General features: G+C 41.4%; 1 protein-coding gene and 1 long non-coding RNA gene across 2 annotated transcripts in view; one reads left to right on the top strand and one right to left on the bottom strand.

Annotated features, from left to right (window-relative positions):
• The window catches only part of LOC115653757, a 131560-nt gene that overhangs the window by 22236 nt on the left and 84299 nt on the right, over nucleotides 1-25025 (top strand). The window lies entirely within an intron of this gene.
• Nucleotides 20451-25025, bottom strand: part of PCSK1 (proprotein convertase subtilisin/kexin type 1) — a 53584-nt gene continuing 49009 nt past the window's right edge. The window contains exons 14-15 of the mRNA XM_030567374.1: nucleotides 24685-24846; nucleotides 20451-23692 (exon numbers count right to left, since the gene is read on the bottom strand). Of these exons, the coding sequence (XP_030423234.1) occupies nucleotides 23330-23692; nucleotides 24685-24846 (525 nt within the window). The 3' untranslated portion in view covers nucleotides 20451-23329. The remainder of the gene's footprint in view (nucleotides 23693-24684; nucleotides 24847-25025) is intronic.

The raw sequence follows: 25025 nt of genomic DNA, 5'->3' as shown, positions 1-25025 counted from the left end.
TCAAACCACTTTACACGTCAGATTTGGCGAGAGCACGGCCAATGGAACGCCACTAGCTACTTCAAGTCTGCCTGGAAGAGGGTCCAGGTTTCTGAAATGTATAGCAATACAAGTAGCATTCAGGATCTATCAAACCTGTGCTTTGTCTCAGTGCAGAGATGTGTCTGTCCATAAGCGAGATGCAGACTTTGTGCAGGAGGCAGCAAGACCTATTTGTCAAAGGACATCTAGTTTGCTGCAACTTGGACTCTGCAGAATAGGAATAATATCTATTTTATCTTATGTACAGTTCACTATGCACAGGATACAAGAGCTTCATATAAAACCTATAATGAATTCTCATCTTAAGATATTTACTGTGTGATTGAAGAGGTTACACAGTCCGTCTAGCACAGGATTTCCTCAGAAGGGTGCTTGTCAGTGCCCTTGTTCAGAATGATCTACCACTACTTTCCTGTGATTTATTCTGTTCTGCTGTGTACAATATGCAACCTTTATTCAGCCCTTTGCATCCTATTTTGTCAAGCACTCTGAACAGCAACACTGAGTTCTCTTATTGTATACGGCCTTCCAATGTGGGACAGTTTGCCATTCCTACCGTGCTTGGTGCCATAACAGTGGCACATGAGAGTTTGCTTTTGTACTTAGTGTTTTCTTCTCCTCCTCTCCCCGCTGTTATAAGCCTTGGCAACATGAGTAATTTAGCATTAGCAGCAGTGCAGCTCTGCTGGTAGTGCTGCTAATGCAGACCAGTCACTAGCACTCACACCAGCTAAAGTTTAGATGACACCAAGAAGCTGACACTCTGCATTAGTATTGCTACTGTTACTAATGGATCTTGCACTAGCATTTTTATTAATCTTCCAGCTGTTGGCACATACATCTCCAGAACTCAGCCCTAGAGAACAGAGTGTCAGTTTATCATTTGAATTTTCAGTAGCACAGTTCTTGCTTTTTGACATCCAATATATGGGCTCTGAACATCCTCGGGTTATTGTAGTAGAGATATTAGGTAGCTGGACATGTTTCTCAAGTGGTCTGTATGACAGCCCCATTTCAGCAGTGAAATACAGAAGCACTATTTCCTCATCTAACAAAGCAATCCTTATCTCAGGGCCTCTTTCACTTTGGTTGGATCTTCATTATTTCATGGAAAAGATTAGCAGACAGATCTCACTTAGAGAGAGATTGGAGATTGAAGTGGGACTGCAGTGTCCCCACTGCAATAGAACACCTAGGGCTGGCCTGTGTCAGCTGACCTGGGCTTGTGGGTCTTGGGCTGCAGGGCTAAGAAACTGCCATGTAAACATCTGGGCTGGCTCTGGGATCCCATGAGAGGGGTCCCAGAGTCCAGGAGCCAGTCTGAGCCCAAATCTCTACATGGCAAATTGTATAGCCCTGCAGCCTGGGCCCTGTGAGTTTGAATCCACTGACAAACACCTGTGGCTGGCCTAAGGGTAGGTCTACACTTCAGTGAGAGTCCAGGCTCCTTTTCTTCTCTAAGTCTTCAACAGCATCTTAAACACACTGAGATGTACTCAGTTCCTCTGGCACCTTGTTTCAGTATAAAAGAGTTAAACAACTTGAAGCACACAGAGCTTTGTGGCAGCTGTATTATCTCATGGGGTTGGGGTGGGGGTGTGGAGGGGGCACACCCCACACTGAGCTTAGTTCACTTTTCATCTTACTAGCTACAATCACAAGCTCCTTTCGTATGTAGCATTGTAGAGCGGTGGCCTTAGCATCATGGAGGTCCAGGCTCAGAGATGGGAGCAAACAGAAGAAACCAAGCATAAGACTATCTAACCAACAGACTTTTTAGATATGTCATATTAAATCCCACATTACAACTGTACTCCCATTTCTTAGCAAAAAGGCTTACCTACATTTTCTCCACTGGTATTTTCTCTTTATACTGGTATTTCTAAGTCTTCAATAGGATCAGGCCTATTATTAAAGTCATGGATTCTAAATAATGAAAGCTATTCATAGCTGAGACGCAGAAATGAAACTGAATTCAATAAATTTAGGTCTTCATTGACAGAAGGTTGTTCATTTGTTTCAATAGATTCACCAAATCAATTAGGTCTTTGCTACATGATTAGCACAAGCGACTACCATGCAGCCATGAACTAGAAAGGAAAGAAAAATCCATCCATAAAAATTTTAAAACTGTTCTTCAGGGCTTTTTCTATCAGGATCCAGAGATTCAGTTCTACTAACCCATCAGAAAAGGAATTCCCCCCTCACCCCCAAGAATGAACCCTGATGAGAAAAATCTCCTAACCCCTTCAGGTCCCTCCCTTGCTGTGAAGGAGATGAATAACCTGTTCCACCAGCACACACTGCCTGATATTTATATTTCTTAGTGAGAGAGAGAAAGCTCACCTTGTCTTGTTAAGAAGGAGAGAAACAAGTCACATCTGAAGGTCCTTTCTCTATTAGCTTCCAGGCCTGGCAGAAAGGACCTCCAGATTCTTCTGCTACCTTCAGATTTAGAGTGTTGGTTCAGGCCCCTGTCAAGACTAAATCTGAACACATTTGAAGGTTGTGTCTGAATCAGGCTTTCCCCAATCTTTGTGGTTCACCCTCTAACTGACCCAGAGCATAGACCTAAACTTGACCTAAACTTTGTGATTTGAACCACTGCAAAGGTATTTTTGTAGTATGAATAAACTTTTCCATTAGGATAGCATTGGACCAAGACTCTGAACTCATTTCACTCCCATTAGCAATTGGAAGTAAAGAAAGTCAAACAAAATAAGAGCTCTTACTGACCAAAGATATTTTGAAGTCCAAGATGTAGCAGCAAATGATCACTAAGATTCCTAGCCTTCTCTTGTCAGATATTTCTCAGTGAATCTATGCTAAAAAAAGTGTTCTAAACAAATGCTTTGTTGATTCTGAAGTCCTGATCCTGCAGGGAGCTCCACATGGGCGGACACCTCTATCAACATGCAGTCTGACTGGAATCAACAGGGCTTCGCCCATACATGTGCTGCAGGATCAGAACCTATGGAATGAACAAAGTTAGCAGCATACTAGATATTAATTAATTGATCTTGCAAAAACTTTTCCTTACTATTTAGGAAATACATCAGTTTTGGATTAAGGTTATGTAGAGTTTCTTATGGTGATGTGATATTCTTCCAGCTAATTTGCTTAATTGTAGAACTTTTAGTACTCCATCTTCTTGCTTTGACCTCCCATTATGAGCACTATGACTAAAGGCAAACTGTATTTTAATATTTAGAATTCTAATTCAAAAGGGGGGAGTACATCATGCATATCAATCAGATAATATTCTATTCCCTGACCACATCAGAAATCAGTGAAAAAGTTATTAGTTTCCATTCCTAGTAGTCTCAAGGAATACTAGAAGTTTGGAAAGGTCTACAGTCTTCTCTGAAAGAACAGTTTTGCAAGGAAAAAACAAGATCTTGGGCTACTTAGAGCTTGTCTACATTACCTGCAGGATCGACGGGCAGCAATTGATCCAACAGGGGTTGACTTATATCTAGTCTAGACACGATAAATCAACTGCCAAGCGCTCTCCTGTTGACTCTGGTACTCTACCAGAGTGAAAGGTGCAGGTGGAGTCGACAGGGGACCGTCAGCTGTCAACTCACCGCAGTGAAGACACCTCTGTGAGTAGATCTAAGTACATCAACTTCAGCTATGTTATTCACATAGCTGAAGTTGCGTAACTTAGATCAATTCCCCCCCACAGTGTAGACCAGACCTTGGCATTGTTAACACCTTGAGACAGCATTATCAGTGCTGTTGGCTCAGTGAAAGTTAATGATGCTTGGAAGCAAAACAGCAGCTGCAAGATTTCTGCAGAAGCTTGTGAAGTTGCAGAACATTTCTAATAGCAAGATAGCTCCCTTGAACAGGATGATGCAGAAGCTGGTAGACATTCTTTGGGCAGTGTAAGAGAGTCGCGTGTCCATGCCTCAGTTTATCCTCTTCCTGCTGGCCCTCTGCCTCCAGTAGATGGGGGATTAGGGTCCAGCCCCTCCAAAAAACCTCAGTAATAATCCTTCTCTTTTCAGGGCTGGAGTTTCCCCAAAAGACATCTGGTTAAAAGACCTACACCTAGAGACTGAAGTGGCATTTGTTACTCAACCAGCCTCACTAGGTGGAACAGTTGCTTACCCTTACATCCCTTGGCCTGCGTCGCTTCCCACAGCCCCTATTGGCCTGGAGCAGTGAACCATGTCCAGTGGGAGCCATGATCGGCTGAACCTGAGGACGCAGCAGGTAAACAAACTGGCCCGGCCCGCCTGAGTGAGGTTGCTGATCCCTGTGCTAGTGCATACAAAGCAGAACTCTTCACCTCTCAGCAGATGCCCCTAACCACAGGCTCCAGCCTGTCAGAATTGGCCCTGTTGCTCTCTTCATCTTCTTTCCCCATTCATGCCTCCTTTTCAGAGGACTAATCTGCTTCTTTAAAAGATTCCCTTGTTGACTCCAAGGCTCAGTCCCTTTGCCATGATGTCCATGGAGGCAGACTCTGCACCTGCCCTACTGAAGGGTAGAAATTTGAGCAATCTTTCACTTTTCCCATTTAGCACTGTTTCTACCTCTAAACCTTTCTTCAAACCCTTCCCCCGCACCCAAATCCTTCTCCTACACTTATCTGCTTATTAGTGATCACTCTATACCTTTCCTTACCAAACTGTTTCATCTTTGCCTTCCCTCCTTACCTGGCATCGTAAGGCACACTAAGTGTTCTGCACAAAAACAACGTGAAAATTGATCAAAGGAATATTGTCCTATACTCATATGCTGTATTTTTTCTGTGGAAATATTGGATCTGTTCTCACAGCCACTTCTGGCAGTGGAATTGCATACTAGATTTTATTAGTCAGTGAAAGGAATAGCAGATTATCAATACAGAAATGAAACTGAGGTACCAAATAATTCATTAAGAGAAGAATCACTAAAGATCTAAAAGGTAACAGAACCATGAGTAACAAGCAACCAGTCAAACCAAATTTGATTCTTTTAAAATCCCAAAAAGCAATCACAATGAGTGTGAGTAGGGGAAATGCATTAGATGAGCAGATATATATTTGGATTGTAGGAAAGCATTTTATGCACTAATGAAATCTTCACTAATAAATTAATGAAAGTTGGCTTCTGTAGGAATATTCATATGGCAAAAATAAATGAAATGGCAATATACTAGACTGGAGAGAATTCTCTCATAAGTAGTGCAGAGACAGGTGTTAGGACTCATTTTATTCAATATCTTCCTTAATGATCTGGCAAAGGAAGTAAACAGGGTAATGAAATCTGATATTTGGGAAGAGTTGCAAACACCACTAAACTGAAAAATACAAAGGACTCTAGAAAGATTAGAAATATGGGCAGAAAACAGCAAATAGAGACTGACCTTAGAACAACTAATAAATATACACAATGAGAGAAAGGAAGAGGTAGCACTGAGAGAAACCCATGGGTGATGACGTACAGCAAATTACACAATGGTTGCAACAAAGCCCAAAGCAATTTGCGGCTGCATCATACGGCAAAGAGGTAAGTCTCTCCCTACATGAGTTTTATGCTATTCATCCTGGGATAGTGTGTTCAGTTATGGGCAATTCACTGCCAGAAATATAATACCAGATTGGAAAGAGCTCAGAACGCAGTAATAAAAGTGATTGTGAGTGGTCAGGATGGACTGGTCTATGAAAAAGGATTAAAAGCACTAAATAGCTTGACAATTGCAGCTCGCTTTGGAGAAGCAACAACTAAAGGGAAAGGGAAAAGAGAAGCATGGCAGTTTGCATCTAAGGAGTCATGAAAACAATGGTGCCAACTCCTGCAATCATAGGGCAGGTAATATTTTGTTTTTCATAAAGCCTCAACTCCTGGAGTCATGTTAGTACCTCAGAATCTCAGCTTTCATTTTAACAGTAGCTTTCTAGCCCTCGTGGTTTCAGAGAACAGTTTGCAAGACATGAAACCCAAAGGCTCAAAATCCAGAAGACAGATTAAAAATATCAAATTGATTTTTAAAATCTCAATTTTTAATCAATATCTTTTTCGGGGGGGTGGGTGTCATAAACAGATAGTTAAGGGTTAATGTCTCTTTTTCCTGTAAAGGGTTAACAAACAGGGACCCAAACACCTGACCAGAGGACCAATCAGGAAACAAGATACTTTCAAATCTAGGTGGAGGGAAGCCTTTGTTTGTAGGTTTTGGGTTTGTGGGTTGTTCTCTCTGGGTCCTGGATGGGACTAGAGGTGCAACCAGGTGTCTGCCAATCTCCCTGCTACAGTCTCTTATCTATTCAGAATAGTAAGTAAGTAAAAAGGCGGTTATAGTCTTTTAACTTGTTTGTGTACTTGCTGGAAGTAGCTTAAATTGTGTTTCTGCTGGAGAAAGCTTCTTTCTATTGTCTATAAGCTATAAAAACCCTGTATATTTACCATCTTGATTACAGAGACAATTTTTATGTTTTTCCTTCTTTATTAAAAAGTTTTCCTCTTTTTTTTTTTTTTAAGAGTCCAATTGATTTTTTGGTTATCTTTTGTAAAACTCCAGGGAAGGGAGTCTACACTCACCAGGGAATTGGTGGGAGAAAGGAAAGGGAGGAGGGAAGAAAAACCTGCTCTCTGCATTTCTCTCTCTCTCTCTCCGGGAGAGAGGGAAGGGAGGGGAGAAGGGTGGAATCCCTTTGTTTAGATTCACGAAGCTGGAATCTGTCTCTCTCTCCTAGTGTACCCAGGGTGGGGAGAATCTGGGAGGAGAAAAGGAGGGGGAAGGAAAATGGTTTATTCCCCTTTGTTGTGAGACTCAGGGAATCTGGGTCTTGGGGTCCCCAGGGAAGGTTTTGGGGGAGACCAGAATCTATCAGGCGCTCTACCTAAGTCCTGATTGGTGGCAGCATATCAGATCTAAGCTGGTAATTAAGCTTAGGGGAATTCCTGCTAGTACCCATATTTTGGATGCTAAGGTCCAGATTTGAGAATTATACTATGACAGGGGTCAGACTCATGATTTTTGAAACGTTTGGCATTGGCAACATTGCCGCAATGAAATAAAGCAAAGGAGAATATAGGTTGAACACCAGGAAAAACAGGTAGTAAAATCTATTGTGCTGAAGAAAGTTTTCCAGGGGGACTAGTAGAAGCTCAGTTACCTGAGACTTTTGAAATTAAACTGGACAGTTGGGCAGAAGGCTGCCTTTAATGAAAGGAAATAGAATGAATCATCTAATAAGTCTTTACTATTTCTGACAAATAATGGAGCTCAAAATGCATAAACTATAATCTACACTGCTAAGCAAGGAAAATGCAATATAGTTTTCTCTGAATTACTCTAATTGAAATATCAATGGGATTTGATAAATCATGAGCCTTAAACAGTAGATTGAGACAGGAGGACAGTAACAATGCAATAAGATACAATAGTTCGTGTCTAAGTAATTTTGGATTGCATGATAAAGGCCAATGATCAAGTAACTTTAATCATCTGAGAAGTGCAATAACTGCCCTCAGATGCCCTGCCAGGAATGTCTTAACTTCTATTATGAAATGTGATGTATTAATAAAAATAAGGCAAAAATTCAGGCCAGTAACTGACTGAGCATCATTGACACTGCTTCAGCATAGCTACCAGACAGTGTTGAGACACCATTTGTGGCCAGAGCCCATCTGTGAGTTCCTAATTCTAGCTAGTATTGACAAGACTCCTTTTCTAGCACACTCTCCACGTACTAAAGAAGCTGGCCTATTGTTGTGTGATGTCCATTTCTGGGAAGTCTTTAGTGAGCAGATTTTCAAATCATACTGCGCAATACTCGCTAGCCAGACCAGCAACACCAGAGGGTTGCCTGGAAAAGATGACATGGAATCTTAAGAAGAGACTACAAATCTATTGCATTATATAAAGTTGGTATTCGCTATAACATGGACATGGTTCCCAGGCTTCCCCTCCCCTGCATATTATAGTAAAGACAAGACTGCTGTAGTAATAGAATATTCTTCAAAGCAGCGTGACATGTCAGTTTTCACAGGTACAGTGATAGTGTAGACAAGCAACGGGGTTACTTGCATAGTAATTCGCAATATGCAGCATAAGGAAGGGGACTAGAACTGGGGCCCAAGGCTTTGTAGCTGACATGCCAAATCCTGGTTTCATTTAAGTAAACAGCAAGACTTCCATGGACTTCAAAAGGAGCAGGATTTGGCTCTATCAGCTTTACAAAATCTCCTCCCATGCTGCAAAACATTAGATTTTTCTGGGTGAGTTCAGTGGTTTCCTCATGATAACATAACTCTCCTGTCTGGAGCTCTGATATGTACACCTCATGGACCGGATTCTGCTTTTACTTTCCCTCATGCTGGCCTAGCTGACATAGCAGTATCAAGCTCAGTACTCTACAGATCTGTACTGCCAAATTAGCGCTCCTGAACTCTAACAAGGCTCCATGAGTTGTAGAATCCTGCAATGCTTTCTTTTAAGACACATATGGAGGGAAAATGTCTGATAATCTCTGTCAAGGCTGATTCCCCGCTCTGGCACTTGGGTGCAGAAGGTGGGGGCCTGCAAAGATTCTAAAAATTAATACTGGCCACTCCAAGCTTGTATTAAACTCAAGATTACAGTTTCTCTCTGACCTTGGATGGGTAGGTGCTGCCACCACATAAATACAAAAAAAAACCCTTTGAAACCAGAAAGGGGCACTTGGGAATTCCTTCCTGTGGGGTACCCTCAAGCCCTTTCACACCCTTCCCTCCCCTCCTTCCCTTCCAGGAAAGAGCTAAGAAAGAAAAACAAAGGAAATCAGCTGTTGCCACGAGCTAATTTAACAACATATGCACAAACCTCTTAGGACACCAAAAATCCAATCCTGTTCTTAAAAAAAGGTAAATTTTATTAAACATGGTAAATTTTATTAAAAACAAAAAGAAAATACATCTGGAATTTAGGCTTTTGCTAGATTTAAAAAACTCACATACAAAATTTAAATGTCAAGAATAACCTTCTTGAGGTCCAGCTTAAAGGTTACAAGCAAAACAAAAAAACATTTGGGGTTAGCACAGAGGAATCCACAAGCCAATAAAAAAACAAGCAGAAATAAACCTAATCATGTCTTTCTAGACATTCTCTACTTCATTTTCATATCTGGGGTTTCAGATAAGCAACCTCAAGGTATGATTTGATGGTTTTTTCAAATCTGGCTTAAGCTTCTCACAGCATAACTGCTCCCTGTTCCCCTCTTTCCCGGAGAACCACAACACAGACAAAGGGAAGTTTTTTCCCAATTTTAAGAAGTTCTAGCCCTCCCATTGGCTCTTTTGGTCAGGTGCCTACTCCTTTCCTTTTACCTGTGGGCTTGTTAACCCTTTACAGGTAAAGCAAGTAGAGAGCCACTACCAAAAGGGATTCCACAGCCAACTGGCTGGCTGGCTGTCTACAAAAAGGAGCTATCCCCCCCTCTCATTTATCACAATCTTCTTTCATCATGTGCTCAGTCATTCAACGCATAGAGAGAATTTCTCCGCTGGATGTAGGCAGGGAAGAATAATTATTGCAGTCAATTATTTGTAATAAATGAATACAAGTGTCCTGCTTTGCTCTTCTATATGCCAAGTGGGCTCAGCTATTCATAGAGAGAATTAGGAGTTCTAATGAAGTAAACACGTTGGTGTTTTCATCATTAGCAGTCTGGGATGGTCTATTCACTCCTGGGAGGTGTTTCCCAAACCAAAGTAAACAATGTCTGTAGACAAGTATACAAAATGGCTGTACTGGTTTCATGGCCTCTTGGTGACTATTCTCAACTCATACTTTCAGATTATCCCTGGCTTGAAAGAAAAAGGTTCCCCTTTCCTCTCCTCCTATCTGCTTTAGAATGACTGATTGGAAAAGAATACAATAAAATGCCAGATTTCAGAGGCCAAGTTGAACTTCTTCTGTTTACATTTTTAAAACATTCTGAATTGTTTTGACTCCTTTCTAAGGAAAAGCACATGCTGTTGGTCCTCAGTCTTCAATTTGTTATGGCTCTTGATTAGGATTCCCCTGTGAGAAAGTTGAAGGCGATGAGCATACTGTATTGCAAGTTGTTTATGTATCACAGTAACACCTACAACCCCAGCTGCGGTTGCGGCTTTTTTCTGCAAAGTGTTTTATAAACATACGGTCAGATTCTGATAATTAACTTCAATGGATCTACATGTGAAGAAAGGGACTACTCCTAGTAATAGATGGTTCCTTCCCCATACTGCTTACAAACTAAATAGAGATATACAAAGGGTGTGAGAAAGGTACAACATATCAGCAGAGAGCTCCAAACAACTGACTTGGATACCCTCCGGAAATCCATTTTCTCCTCTTTGCAAGCAAGGGGCTTAATAGACAGGAATGGAGGTTGTTCACAATTCTGAACAAAATGTTATGGTTGTTCTTTCAAAAGTTTACAACTGAATTTGACTTAATACAGCTTTGAAACTTTACTGTGCAGAAGAAAAATGATGCTCTTTATTTTTGTAGTCTGGTCAGTTTGTAACTCTAGTGTTCATAACTCTGAGGTTCTACAGTATGTGATTTTCCCACATCCCATTGTGATTATAGAGAACTGTTTATGCAGTAAATGAACAGCTATGAAGTGAGAATCTCTCTGAATCTTGGCTAAACTTGGCCCTTTGTGTCTGAGCCTGAAAATGCTGTGCTGAGTACTCCCTGGAAAAATGCTGAACAGCAGTCAGAAAGAATGACTACAGAGCTCCCTGGAAACTGGTAACAGGAGCTTCTTGTAAAAATTTCCTGTTTTCCTATCTGTACTAAACAAAGGGAAACCATTTTATTAAGAAAATTCAAGGCAATAATTTTGATTCTTCAGCAAAGTAGCAGCATTTCCCCTGCATGTGAAGGATTTGCTACTGGGGAATCATGACAACAGTACCAAATGGGATGCTGTAATCACCAGCATGGACTTCACTCAAACAAAGCACTGCTGCTGGGAAATGGGATAGATATGATGAGCTGTGATTATGGTGATTACGGTGATTACTGCCGCAAATTGGGTATGAACAGTGCACACAGCTAGTCTATACTAAGGCATCCTATTATTGTGTCACCTCTGTCCTTCTCCTTGCCTCCCTGTCCATTTATTTCTCTTTATTAGGTCTTGTGTTTTACACTGTGTCATACATTCCTTCTCAGATCTGAACCTTAGAGTTCAGAAAATGAGATACTAGCACCTGAATCCTCTAAGCTTAATTACCAGCTTAGATCTGATAGCACTGCCACCACCCAAAAATAGTGTTTTGGGGCACTCTGACCTCCCCAATCTTCCCTGGGGACCCCAAGAACCCAGATCCCTTGGGTTCTTAAAACAAGGAGAAATAAACCATTCCCCCCACCTTTCCCCCTCTCAGAATTTCCCTCCCTGGGCTATCCTGAGAGATACTGATCCAACCTCTAAATCACCATACAGAGAAGCATCTCCCTTCCCTTCCACAAAGAGGCACACAGATTCAAGGAAAACAGAGAGAGATTCTATCTCTCCCCCTCCCGTCTCCCCCACCCATCCTGGTGAGTTATCCCAATCCCCTGGAATAAAAAAAGGGAGACAAGAAAAAAAAATCAATCAGGTTCTCTAAAAAGAAATCTTTTAATAAAAGAAAGGAAAAAGTAAAGAATTATCTCTGTAACTTCAAGATGTAAATATTACAGGGTCCTATAGCTTACAGACACCAGAAAGAGACTTTCCCCCCAGTACCAATACAAATCAAAATATTCCCAGCAACTACACATATAAAAGTTAACCAGCCAGATCCACAATTGCAAATAGAGTAAAACAATCAAAAAAACTTAAACCGCCTGTTTTTACTTACTATTAGAAAAGAAACTTAGAGAGCCTGTAGTAATGTCTGGTCTCTCTCAGACCCTCCGAGAGAAGAACACACAATGGACAAAGAACACACACGACAGCTTCCCTCTGCCCAAATTTAAAAGTATCTTGTCTTCTGGTCAGGTGTCCCGTTCCCTGCTTGTAACCCTTTACAGGTACAAGAGACATTAACCCTTAACAATCTGTTTATGACACGCTGGAAGCTATTTGGGACAGGGACTGTAATACTCTGTGTTTATACAATACCTAGCACAATGTGGCCATGATCTTGCTGAAACCCCTAGTTGTTAGAGTAAATCGTTAAATGCCACTGCAGATTCACATACCGACCAGCCTAAGTGCACATCTTCTAAACCTAAATTACATATACAACAACACTGAGGGGTGGGGGGTGGAATAAATACATTCAATCTACTTCATGATAGACATATTCCATGTCTGTTAAGAAGAATCCAAGCTTGGATGGGAGAAAGTACTTATACAGCAGATGGTGCACAAAGCAACAGAACATGACTAAGCTCCAACAGTTAAAGTCTGGAAAATTATTTTTATATAACTGCTGTTGTACTTGAAGCAATGTTAGGTATATACAGAAGCAGTTTCTTTCTTTTACTTGGGTCACCATCAGTTGCCAAGGAGTAGAAACCCTTACAGAAGAAACACTTTGCACAGGAGGTCAGCTGGTGAATGATCGCAGTCCATTTATTTCTACAGCTGGCTGCCTGTGTACAAGACTACTGGGCTTCAGTGGGACACAGAACGTGGGTTCAGCTCCATTCCTACACCAAGTGCAATACAGGAAATTGGGAAATCTGACCTAGAGATTCCAGACAGGTGGCAACAGCAGGTGCAGCAGGGTGGGCAGACTGAGACCACAGCACCTCATTAACCCATTCCTGGCCAGTGTGAGATTTGTATACCCCATCACAGGATGTATGCTAATTTGCACCAACTGTGGATATGGCCTAAAGCGCCAAACCTTAGACATCCTAGTTGGAAAATGTTGGCCTTTGTCTCTGATGTTTTAGGAGTACAGATGTTGGCAGGAATGGGAGACACCAGAGAACAAGCAAGCACATGATTTTAAAACATAAATTACAATTGATCAGCAAAGAGCTGCAGAAAGTTTGTGATGTTACTGTTCTGAATATCCCTGAGATTATATGGGAAACTTGGAAACAAGACAATGTAACAAATAGCAAGTTATTGGTAAAGGAAGAAAAAGAAAGGCAGAAAACACTCTCCTGGGTCTAGACCTTCCTCTCCCCAGTTCACCATCTCACTCTTTCACCATTCCCTTCATCTGCAATAGGATGTCTGACTTGTATCTGAGTGCTAGATTCACCTCTCAGTTACACATGTGGAATAAGTTCAAAGACAGTGGAATTACTCTGTGCTTACTTGCCCCAGTGTAAATTCTGAATTTGTCCCCTAGATTGTATGCTCTTTAGGGCATGGGTCTTATGTATTTGTAAAGCACTGTGCAGTATGAGATTACACCAATAATTATAATAATGCCTCAAGATCATCTGTAGAAGGCTATGTTCTATGGTCAACTTAAGAACCACCTGAGATGCAGAGGAAGGCCAAACCTCTGATACAGCAACATGGTCAAGCAAGACCTCAAGAAATTCAGCATTCCCACTGACAACTGGGAAAATCCTGCCCCCAATCGCTCAGTTTGGAAAAGCCAGGTTAAGGCTGGTGCAGTCACTGCGGAGAGCCATCAGAGAGCTCAGGCTGAGGCCCACAAGTGAGCCAGGAAGCAGAGTGTGCTTCAACCTCCATCTGGCAAGTGGACTTGTAGCACTGTGGGAAGGTTTGCCACTCACTCATCGGGCTCTTTTTCCATGCCATGGCTAAGCACCACTGGTGGATCAACTTTGTTGCATCTCCTTTCATCTGTCAAGATGCTGGATAGGCAATATTAATATTTTAGATGATATTGTTTATCATCTTATGCCAAAAGGATAAAATTCTCTGACCTTCAGGTTTGTCACAGATATTCTGAGAATCTAAGATAGTCAGATGGCTGATAAAATAAAAATTAAGTTGTGTAGACAGTAGGATGTCTGGAGTTGCTGTTAGAGAACAGTTGTGAAACTAACTGGTAAAGACAAAGGATCTTATGCACTGAAAATTCCTTTTTTTCCTAAAGGAGAAGGAATGAGATTCACTAATATGAAATCCAATACACTGAAATGTAAGCATTCAATGAAATTCAATTAGCCAGTGCATGAAATCTAAGCATGACTCTTGATATAGAATTGGATAGACAAAGAATAACTAGAACAAATCTTCAAATTCACTTGCCCTTATTCTGTGCAGAAGGGCTCTGATTCAACAGTCCATTCCTACTCAGCAAAGCACATTCCTAACCTCAGGCACATATTTAAGTGGGACTTAAGCCAGAGTTTAGACACATGCTGAGGTGTTTTGCTTCAGAAAGTTGGACTGAAGCATGTACTTAAATGGTTGGCTGAGTGGGGCTCGTAGGCAAAGGGAATTTCACCTAAAGATAGCATATAGGCCTCTGTTAGGGAATGCTCCACTCACCATTAGGATGGCACCTCCTCCTGGTCATTCTGCAGACTAGCTCACACAGTCAACACCTCTTCCTATGATTCCACACCATCTCTTCGCCTCTGTCAGTCTCCAGCTGCCCTCTTGCTCCACAAGCTACTGTGGACTCTTCATACTCAGCCCTCCAGCCCGGTAACTGTACATATTTTCCCCTTCCAGGATACTAAAGTCTTCCTTTAGCAATCTTAGACAATCTTCCCATTCACTGACACATAGTGCTTCTCCCTCAGTGGCTGGCAGGGGAACCCAGCCCCAACCCTCTATTCTGGGTTCTGGCTCAGAGACCCTCTAAACCAGCAATAAAGGTTGGTTCTCCCTGAACCTTACTGCCTTTTCCTTGACATCTAGCACTCCCCCCTCCCCAGGTTTGCCAGGTTCATGACTCTCTCCATCTAGGAGGCAACTGCAAGCTACTGGTCTCTGCAGCCTCTAAAATCTCCTCCCTTTCCCTAGGAAGTGACTGCAGTCTATTTCCCAGCTACCTCCTCTGCTACCAGTTTCTTGTCCCCCCGCCCCTTCTCCGCAAGCCGGCTGCACGACCTGCAGCCAGTCCGTTTCCAAACCGCGCCTAGGAAGCAGCTCTACGTGCTCATGCTCCACACCCTTCACTTCCTCACCCTCGTGTCCCACCCCGATACGAAGTGGAGGGACCTCCTGCCACCTCTGGAGGGTGAGGAGCCCCGGTGGGTCAGCCTCTACTCCACCTTGGTCCCAAGGCCCACTGGGGATATCAGTTGGCGGCTCCTTCATGGGGCCATGAGCACGGGCGTGTACTTGGCGCGGTTTATTCCTGTCCCGGACACCTGCCCCTTCTGCGGCGTGAGGGAGACCCTGGCGCATATTTACTTAGAGTGCGCCCGGTTGCAGCCCCTGCACCGGCTCCTCATTAACATCCTTTTACGTTTCTGGCTGCACTTTTCCCCTCACCTCCTTCTCTACGCACTCCCTATCCGTGGCCCCACGAAGTCCCGGGACCTCCTGGTCAACTTCCTCCTCGCCCTGGCTAAAAAGGCCATCCACGCGACCAGAGAGAGGAGGTTGGCCGATGGAGACCCCGGCGACTGTGGGGCTTGTTTCCGATCCATGGTCCGTTCACGCATCCGGGCGGAGTTCCTCTGGGCGGCGTCCACTGGCTCCCTTGATGCCTTTGAGGAGCAGTGGGCGCTGTCCGGGGTTCTCTGCTCGGTGTCCCCGTCAGGTTCCCTTCTTATGACCCTTTGACCTCACTCCTGTCCCTGTTCTTCTATTAGTTGTCCCCCAAACTCAGTGGGTTCTGTGGTCCTGTGGGTCCTCCCCTTAGGCTGGGGGGGGATCCTTTAGCAGTGGACGGGCTTCGCCCGCCCACTTCCCAGACACCCAATAGATACCAGTTTCTTGTCTGTATAGTCCCAGCCCAGTTCGTTACTCCTCAGCTGGGCTTCCTCAGTCAGTCAAGGAATTACTTAGCCACCTAATCCCCCTCAGCTGTGGCTTGTTGGGTTTATTAGACTCCTTCTGGGCAACTGGAGTGTAAACACCCTATCGCACCCTCTGAGAGTGCAGCCTTTGACCCAATTACTATACGAGGCCAAATTTTTTAAGAATTAGCCACTGATTTGGAGTGTCTCCATTTTGTGGTGGGTGCTCAACCAGATACAGCTTGAGCTTGATTTTCAGAGATATTAAACACCAGTAGCTCTCATTGAAATCAGCTGGAGTTATGGATGCTCAGCCTCACTGCAAATCAGACCCTAGGTGTCTGAAATTGGGCTCCCAAAACCCGAACAATCCAAAATCAATAGATACTTTGGAAAAATTTTCACTGTAGTGTCTTCATGAAAGATCCAAGATCAAGCACTTACTGTACCTAATGCAATACATAGTCTTGTTATTCAAATATTTCTTTTAAAAACAATTTAACCCTCTCCACCCTAAAGGCTCCCAGTTTACTGCTAATTTAGAAATATCAATAGTTCATTATGGATGAGGGTCAGTTTTCTACCAGGGCAGATATATAGCAGTATGTAAATCAGCTATTTATCACATTAACAGTTCAAAAAAAAGAAGTGTCCATATATTGCTAATATTAAGGCCTGACACAAAATCAAGAAAAGCAAGGAAACAAAAAGCAGCTTAGAACTTGGCCTTTATCACACTGTTGCTCCTTCTGTATGACCCTCTGCCATTCCTGTTCTTTTCAAATAACGCCATGCTCTGCCATCAATGTAAATGGCTTTATCATATAAATATGGCATCTTCTTTATGGCTGATCAACTGCAATGGCCTGAGAGGAGCTGATGGAAGTTAATGGCTAAATATTGTCACAGGGTGACTGGCCTCTTTAATAGGAGTCAGGGTCCATTCTGCCCATGACAAACACATTTTTAATGGAAAGTCTGTTTCTTACATCTTCAGGTATTTTTGAAATACATCTTTCAGGCATGCTGTATCAGTCTAAAAGCCAAATCACTGAAATACAATTAAATAATAGAGATAAATTAATAGCTACAGCTTTTAAAAATCTGTTTTTAATATTTTTGTTTATAAGCCATAGGATATTTGACTGAGCTATTGATTGGCTATGCCCTTTGCTTCCTGGATGTTTGCAGTGCCATGCACCATAGCCTACTTGGTCTTAAAATGTAGGACTACTGCACTAATTCACTACATTTAATGGAACTGACATATGGCTTGATTTTTAGTCTAACCTTTATTGTTTTATTTCACAGGGGCACTTTGCAAATCACCATAAGCAAAACTGCAGGCCTTGAGTTCTAAGTGCATCTCCTTATCAGAACAAATGGCATGGCATTATATTGCATACTAATGATTTGGAGCACTGACTGATAACATACATGCATAGTTAAATAAAATGTTACAACATAAAATAACAGCAAATCCATTTATTCTTGGTGAAGAATGTCACAACAGGAAAAAGATTTACTCTCAGCTACATGCGGTCATAGAGATCTAAATAGCTGAAATAGTATAACCATTAAGAGCTATTTTCCTGATAACTATTTATTCCTTTATACACCGTCTTTCTATTTTTCTCTGTTATATTAATGGAACTTGAAAGTACTTGGCTTAAATTTTTACATTAGGTATTCCTTGTGTTTGAAGCAAAACTTCCATCCTTTATTGCTTACATTGTCTCATAAAGTGTGACAGTCCAACAAAATGGTAATTTTAATGAGTGCCTGTCATTAGGCTCGCAAAGTGTTTGCTTAAATAATTTGTATTTATGCCTAATGGGATGGAAGCTTGAGTCTTTTCAATCTGTGAACTGAACTGTTAATGGCTGAGGAGTTGATTCAAGAGAAAATATACATTTTCCATGGTTGGAGCTCTCCAGAATGCCATTTATTTGAATGAGTAGCTGAGGAGTTCTCATTTTGTGAGGCTGGGTATATCCACAGGTCTTGGGATAAAATGGGCATTATAAAGGGACACATCTGATTGTATAGCAAGGTTTTAATTATGCAAGTATGTTGTAGGTAAGGTAAGGTAAGGACATAGTTTATTTAGACTCCCCCAATCATAATAACACTTCTGAAATGATTGGAAAAGGTTTTCCTACAATTTTTTCATTTCAATTTATTTTCAAAGCTGAACACTGCAGTCTTTAGGAGCCTACTGGTTAGGAGCCTATTGCTTCCTAAAGTCTGTAATGTTTGAAAAATGGCACTGGGAGATTTTAGTTTGCTGTTCCAACAGAAGTCTATAAGTTGTAATGATTCACCAGCTGCCTCCTTCTATTTCTAGGCACACAGAAATGAGCACTCAAATATCATTTCTATAAGCCTACCATCTATATATAAGGTGACAAATAGTAGAACTTTAACCCTTTCCACTTAGCTTAATTTTAGAAAGCTAAGATTTAAAGGCTCAATTTTCCCCTGTGTACGAGAACTACCGATGCAGTAGTGACTGGATGAGGGGAACATTATGGAGTCAGTTATATCTTCCTGACCCTGAGCTGGTTTGGTGCTAACATCAGAACAGCATGGGGTGTACTCTAAATTGAATAACTAGTATATGGTTCCTAATGAGCTGTATATCAATGGAAGATTGATATACCAGAATTGCCCTCCACCAGGTCCCTGTCCAGCCCCTGGCTCCCCTGCCCTGCCCTTCCTTGCCATGCCCCTACATCTCCATCAGACTTACACCAGCCAAGAGTTCCCCTTTTCAAAGAAAATTCTCCATGGACAATTTACCGTGAGACTATATAAGGGCCTGATGCTCCCTTATCCGGTATCTTGGGTTGTTATTTACCAGCTTTGCAAAACAGATGATAAATGTTGCTATTCTGATGCAAGGCAGTAGAAAAATCAAGATCTCTACGCTCGTGTGTCGCTTCATTATAAAGCTGGTACATGTGAGACATGTGCTTCTGTTAATGATCACAGACAAATAGAGTGCTTTTATTGCAGACCCACATGGACTGATCCTGCTGTCATTGAAGACAATGGCAAAACTCCCATTGACTTGAATGGTGGAAGATCAGCCTCACAATATCATCTTCTGCATTGCCAGAGAAATCCTTTGTAAATTCTCTGTATACGACAAAATATATATTATCTTCTCTCCCCCTCAGCCCCTGTCTCAGGGGTGAGGCCACTCATCCTTTGTAAATCTAATTACATTTCATATTTCCCAGCTAAGTGAATCCATAACCTGACTTTGTCTTTTCTTTAAAAATGTTAAGACCACACACTCTGGGCTCTGCTAACATATTGTATTATGCTATTATTAGACAAATGTAATTTTAACATCACATCACATATATGTTGCAGCTGTAGTTGAACATGCCTTTTAAAAATACTTTATTGGATGAAATTGTTTCTTTCTCAAGAAAAATCTGGTGCTTTAATATATTTTATTATGCCTTTTAAAATTCTGTCTGTTTGATAAAAGCTTTGATATATTATAAATACCTGTAAAGAAAATAGAATTTGAAATTCTGAGAGAAAACATTTTAGTCTTTTTTTTTTCCTTTTACATTTTCACAAAACCCACACAGGCACCAAGAAAAGACTAACAATAAAAATAATTTACATCTGTACAATATACTCTGGGTTGGAAAGATTCAAGAGACAGATTTTCAGCAGGTTAGTTTTAAAGCTGGTCTCTGATGAAACTTTGGCTACAGCATGGGGACTGGGCTTAAAGCAAAGGAAGGGTCATGTATATTCCACATGGTTAACATGAGCACTGCATTCACGGACTGGACATTGTTGCTACTGCTGCTGCTACCAAAGGTGAGCAGTAATCATTTTCATCTATAGCAAGGACTAGCTGTTACTGCTGTTCATTGAAGAAAGCAGCCTCTAAGAATCTTGACACAACAATAGAGCTGGACTGATACAACAAGAGCTAGGTGAAATTTTGCAGCTGAAATTTTGTCTGGCAAAAAATGCAGATTTGGTGACACCAAAACATTTAGCAAATTTGTGTGTGTTTTATCTTAACTGTTCATATATAAAAAACAAAATTTCTGAAAATGTCAAAATATTTTCTTTGGACATTTTTTAAATGAAACATTTTGATTTTCGATTTGAAGCACCTTTTTAGTTATTTACTTATTCCTATAATATAAGAACTAGGGGCCACCAAATGAAATTAATGTGTAGCAGGTTTAAAACAAATAAAAGGAAGTTCTTCTTCACACAAGACACAGTCAACCTGTGGAACTCCTTGCCTGAAGAGGTTGTGAAGGCTAGGACTATAACAGGATTTAAAAGAGAACTAGATAAATTCATGGAGGTTAAATCCATTAATGGCTATTAGCCAGGATGTGTAAGGAATGGTGTCCCTAGCCTCCATTTGTCAGAAGGTGGAGATGGATGGCAGGAGAGAGATCACTTGATCATCATCTATTAGGTTCACTCCCTCTAGGGCACCTGGCATTGGCCACTGTCAGTAGACAGGAGACTGGGCTAGATGGACCTTTGGTCTGACCCAGTATGGCCATTCCTATGTTATGTTCTTTTTATTTTCAAATTTCATTCACTTTTATTTTAAAAAACAACAAAAAATTCTTGAAATTGAAATGAAACATTTCCTTTTCAGTCAGACAAAATATCTGACCCAAAACAATTTTTTCTACTTTTGGATTTAATGAGAATTCTGAAAGATTTTGGTTTGAGGCCAACTGGAAAATAAAATTAAAACATTTTTGGAATTGCCAATGCACCAGAAAATCAGTTATTCATCCAGCTGTACACACATCCTAGCAGTGTTGTATTCTTGACAGGGTAGCTCCCTGTTCTAAAAACTAAAACGTGGGTGGAAAGTATCTTGCACTTCCCCCTGCCCAGTGCTACCTTTCAAATTAGTCAAGGTAAGTTGTCTCTGAACTGCCTGTCTCTCTAAATGCTAGTAGAACTAAGGAACATCATGAGACTGCTTTTTGGTTTGTACCATTTCAACATTTTGACAGTTTTCCATGCTAAAGAAAATGTTGCAAATTAGCACAGAGAGAAGAGGAGATTTAGTAACAAGAGACAGATCAAACAGGAAGTCACAACTTTGAAAAGTGGGTAGAATATGATTCTCCTCTCACTCATACTGGTGTAAAATCAGGAGAAATTCCTTACATCAGTTGAGTTGCATTAGTGTAAAGCTGGCTTCATGCAGAATTAGGCCCTACAAATGTATGCTACTGTTGGAATGAGTGAGAAATCAGAGATTTTCAAAGTTGTTATAAAAGAAATCTTGCTATTTTTTACTGGTTAATTTAACAGTCGTTACTATGAGAGTAACCAGGTTTTGTTTAAAACAACATAATTTCACAACAGCTTTGAAAGTCTGTGTCCAATCTGATGAAGTATTAGCAAAATGTTAAGCTCCTAGTTTGAGAGATACCAGCATCATTTATGAAATGGAGATACTGAAACACTGACAAGTATTTCTAAAAGCTGTTTGGAAAAAGATAGATAGATAGATAGATAGATAGATAGATATGTAAATTCTAGTCAATATCAATATCAGGTATCTTTGGCATTGTAGAGAAACACTGCATTTTCCATTTCACTTACAGTCTTTGTATTACCCTGCCCAGGGTTCCCTCAATTTTTTAACTGGGTATTCAGCTGTGCGCTATTTTTTGACTCTATGAGCAACAAAACCTATACCCATCCAGGGCAATGAACCAATTTGTATAGTGGGAGTGCTGCAAGCCATTGAACAAAACTGTAAACTCTGTTTATGATGGAAGCCACTTCAAGCTAGGGGTGCTGCCACACCCCTAGCACTCCAAGTTCCAGCACCCCAGACCCATCTTGATTTCAATTCAAATAAATATATGAAACATTTCTACTCTGACATCCACTATCCCTCAGCCATTTTGTCCCAGAATTTGTCTTCCTACGTTAGATAAGGTGATCTGACTTCTCCACTCAGCCAGTCCTCCCAGTTTGAATTAGATCTTCTGGATGCAGCACTTTACTTGACAAGAGTTGCAGGGACCATTCTGAGGGACTTCTCTCTATCTCCCTCTCCCTCCTCTTTTCTTTTCTGACTCTGACCTTTCATTTTTCTCTTGTCTTTGACTGCTGCCTCCTCTTTACTCATATTCCATTTCATCCTTTTTTCCCCCTCTTATCTATTCTTTCCCTCTTTTTTCAGGCCTATACAATTTCTTCCTATCTTGGTTTTTTCTCTCTCTCCATTTACCTCTCATCCCTCCAAAAGATTTAAGAAATGCTGCAATCAGCCATTGGCATGCCCACATCCAGTCTTGCCGTGTTCTCTGATGATAGAAGTCCTCTCCTTAGGCCACAGTTAGATTAGGGAGAAGACAAGCCAGTCACAGACTTTTGTGCAATATTTTCAACACTGTAGTTACTGATTCCGAGCACCTTTACACCAGTGTGACTCTGGATTAGTGTAAATCAGGAGTAACTCCCTGGTGTGTGATCAGAATCAGGTCCAATACTTTCTTCCAGCCATGGATCATAAAGAATAGTTACTCTCCTGAATTCTCTTGATTTATAACTGTCTGCAAAGCTCAAACCCATTGCAAGCTTCCTCTCTGCTCTAGAATCTGCACGAGACAGAATTTGCAGCCAGCATTAAGTCTTGTGAGAATACCAGGTGCGAGAAGGACTGATATGCTCACTACAGGGAAAATGGTATTTCCCCATTCCTTGGCAGTTCACAAAGCACTGGCAGTTCTGTTCAAAAACACTGCCTGCTAAAGGAATCAAGTGGAAAACAATAGCGAAAGGAAACAGAGTTTGAAGTGGAGCTGTAGTATTTTCAGAGGAATATAGTTGCATTTCATGCCAGAGGAAAGATACTACCCCTTTTGGTGATAATGAAGACAAGATTTGAATAGAGCAGAGGTTCTCAAACTGTGGGTCGGGACCCCATTTTCATGGGGTCAGCACGGCTGGTGTTAGATTTGCTGGGACTTGGGGCTGAAGTTGAAGCCTGAGGGCTTCAGCCCTAGGTGGTGGGGCTTAGGTTATAGGCTTCCTGCCTGGGGATGAAATCCTTGGGCTTTGCCCCTGCCCCCGACTGGGGCAGTGGGGATCGGGCTTTGGGTTTCCCCGCCCCTCACCCGCCTGGGGCAGCGGGGCTTGGATGGGCTCAGGCTTTGGTCCCCCTTCCTGGGGTCGTGTAGTAATTTTTGTTGTCAAAAGCGGGGTGTGGTGCAATGAAGTTTAAGAAGCCCTGGAATAGAGCGGTCACTGATACCCTTCAACTTAGTGCCTTGCCACTAACAAATTACACTTTCTATTTGTTTCCCACCGCTTGACATCCTGGTTAGGTATGAAGCAATCAAGTAGTAATCACATGAGTAAAGTGTAGAATATACTTCAGAAAAGGGCAGTGGGGCTGGGGAGCATGAATATTTCCAACTCAGTGCCATACCCTATATTTTAGTTGTCTTCATTCAGAATATCAACCAAGGCTTGCAGCAGTCTATCATCTCTATGTTTGTATGGTTTGACATTGTAAAAAAGGTCAACATAGTCACTGTACAGAGTGTCCTCAGAGTCTTTTAACTGGGAGGGTTTGTTTAATTTTTCAAGGGCTTGATAGAAATGTTCATATGGAATATTTAACTTTTCATTTGGAGTCTTCTTTGGTGCTTGATTCTGGGCCATGTGCCGGCTAAAAGCACTTTGCAATAGACGAAGCATTGCCTCTGACGGGATTTTGTCTCCCATTTTATCAGTGCTACTGCTGGTACCTTCATTGACCTTGGGTTTTGCACTCAGGTTCTCTTGCGTGGTATGATCCTAAAATACAGAACAGCATCAAAAGTGTTAGATATCAGTGAAATGCTGACTGAAGTAGGCCTTGTTATTAATAGGGATTTGTGTGTATGAATAAATGCTACTTTGATCATTTAGAAACCACTGGCACCAGGAAAGAGATTGCAAATATCTTGTGCAAAATGTTTAATATCCCGAATAAGTAACAGATCATAAAAGTGTTAATTTGGACTCTACTATCTGGTTACCTATTCTGTGTACCTAGCTACCATCCTACATTATACAGTTATACCTGCAGATCTTAAAAGGTGAATACAGTTGGATTGGGTACAAACTTGAAAGAACACCTCTCAGGAGCTAGTGCAAGAAGTGGTGAGTCAGTAGGTGGCATTTTCCCCTCTCAAATAGGACTAAATCAACACTCCAAAATAGTGAATAAATTTCTGCTGGGGGTGCTGTTTCAGATGAGACATGAAAATAATGTCCAGATACATTCTGCTCAGCAACTTCCCTCTGCAGTGTCATCTGACGACAGTTTTACTTCTCTTCCCATTATACACAATGATAGAACAAGAAGCAATGGGCTTAAACTGCAGCAAGGGAGGTTTAGGTTGGACATTAGGAAAAAGTTCCTAACTGTCAGGGTAGTTAAACACTGGCATAGATCCTAGGGAAGTTGTGGATCAACAGTCAAATGCAGCTTGATTGTTGGAGGGGTCCTTCCCACACACATTATTCAGCTTCTTTACAGACTGAGTGGATAGTTCGTTTTGAGAACTGATAACATAAAATGATCACTAGGTCCCTCATGTCATGTATCAAAGCACAAGATAAATGAAATAGTCCATTGTTGGTACAGATCACATCACAATACTCACATAGCTCACAAATGAACAGGGCTGGGTGAAATGAATAGAGAGATAGGCACACTCAAAAAAGCAAAACCACCATTTTTTCTAAATTGTTTTAAGAATTAAAAGTAAAATATGTAGGAAACATCACAAAGTGACTGATACCTCTACAAAGTCTGCCATCTTCTCCACTCCTCTTCTGTCATTTTGCACAGCATTGTAGGATGTGTATACACGAGGCTGCTTCATGTGCTCAGGTTGAGTAGAAGTGCCATGCAAAATCAATTTCCAGTTCACAATTCTTCCTTCATTCTGCATTCTCCTAGACTAAAGGACAAGCATGAGTATTGTATTAGCATAGACTCAGGGGATGAGAGAGAAGAGAGAGGACGGCTGATGTCAACATAGACAGGAGTCACACGAATTGTTTATAGTACTTTTTAAATGTAAATTTAGATGCTGATTTACAAGCTCTGAAATATACCGCTGATATGATACATAATGTC

The sequence above is a fragment of the Gopherus evgoodei genome, chromosome 6 (genome assembly GCF_007399415.2).
Source record: "Gopherus evgoodei ecotype Sinaloan lineage chromosome 6, rGopEvg1_v1.p, whole genome shotgun sequence".
Lineage (NCBI taxonomy): Eukaryota > Metazoa > Chordata > Testudines > Testudinidae > Gopherus > Gopherus evgoodei.
Note: the sequence above shows the minus strand (reverse complement) of the source record. Positions and strands in the feature narration are given on the sequence as shown.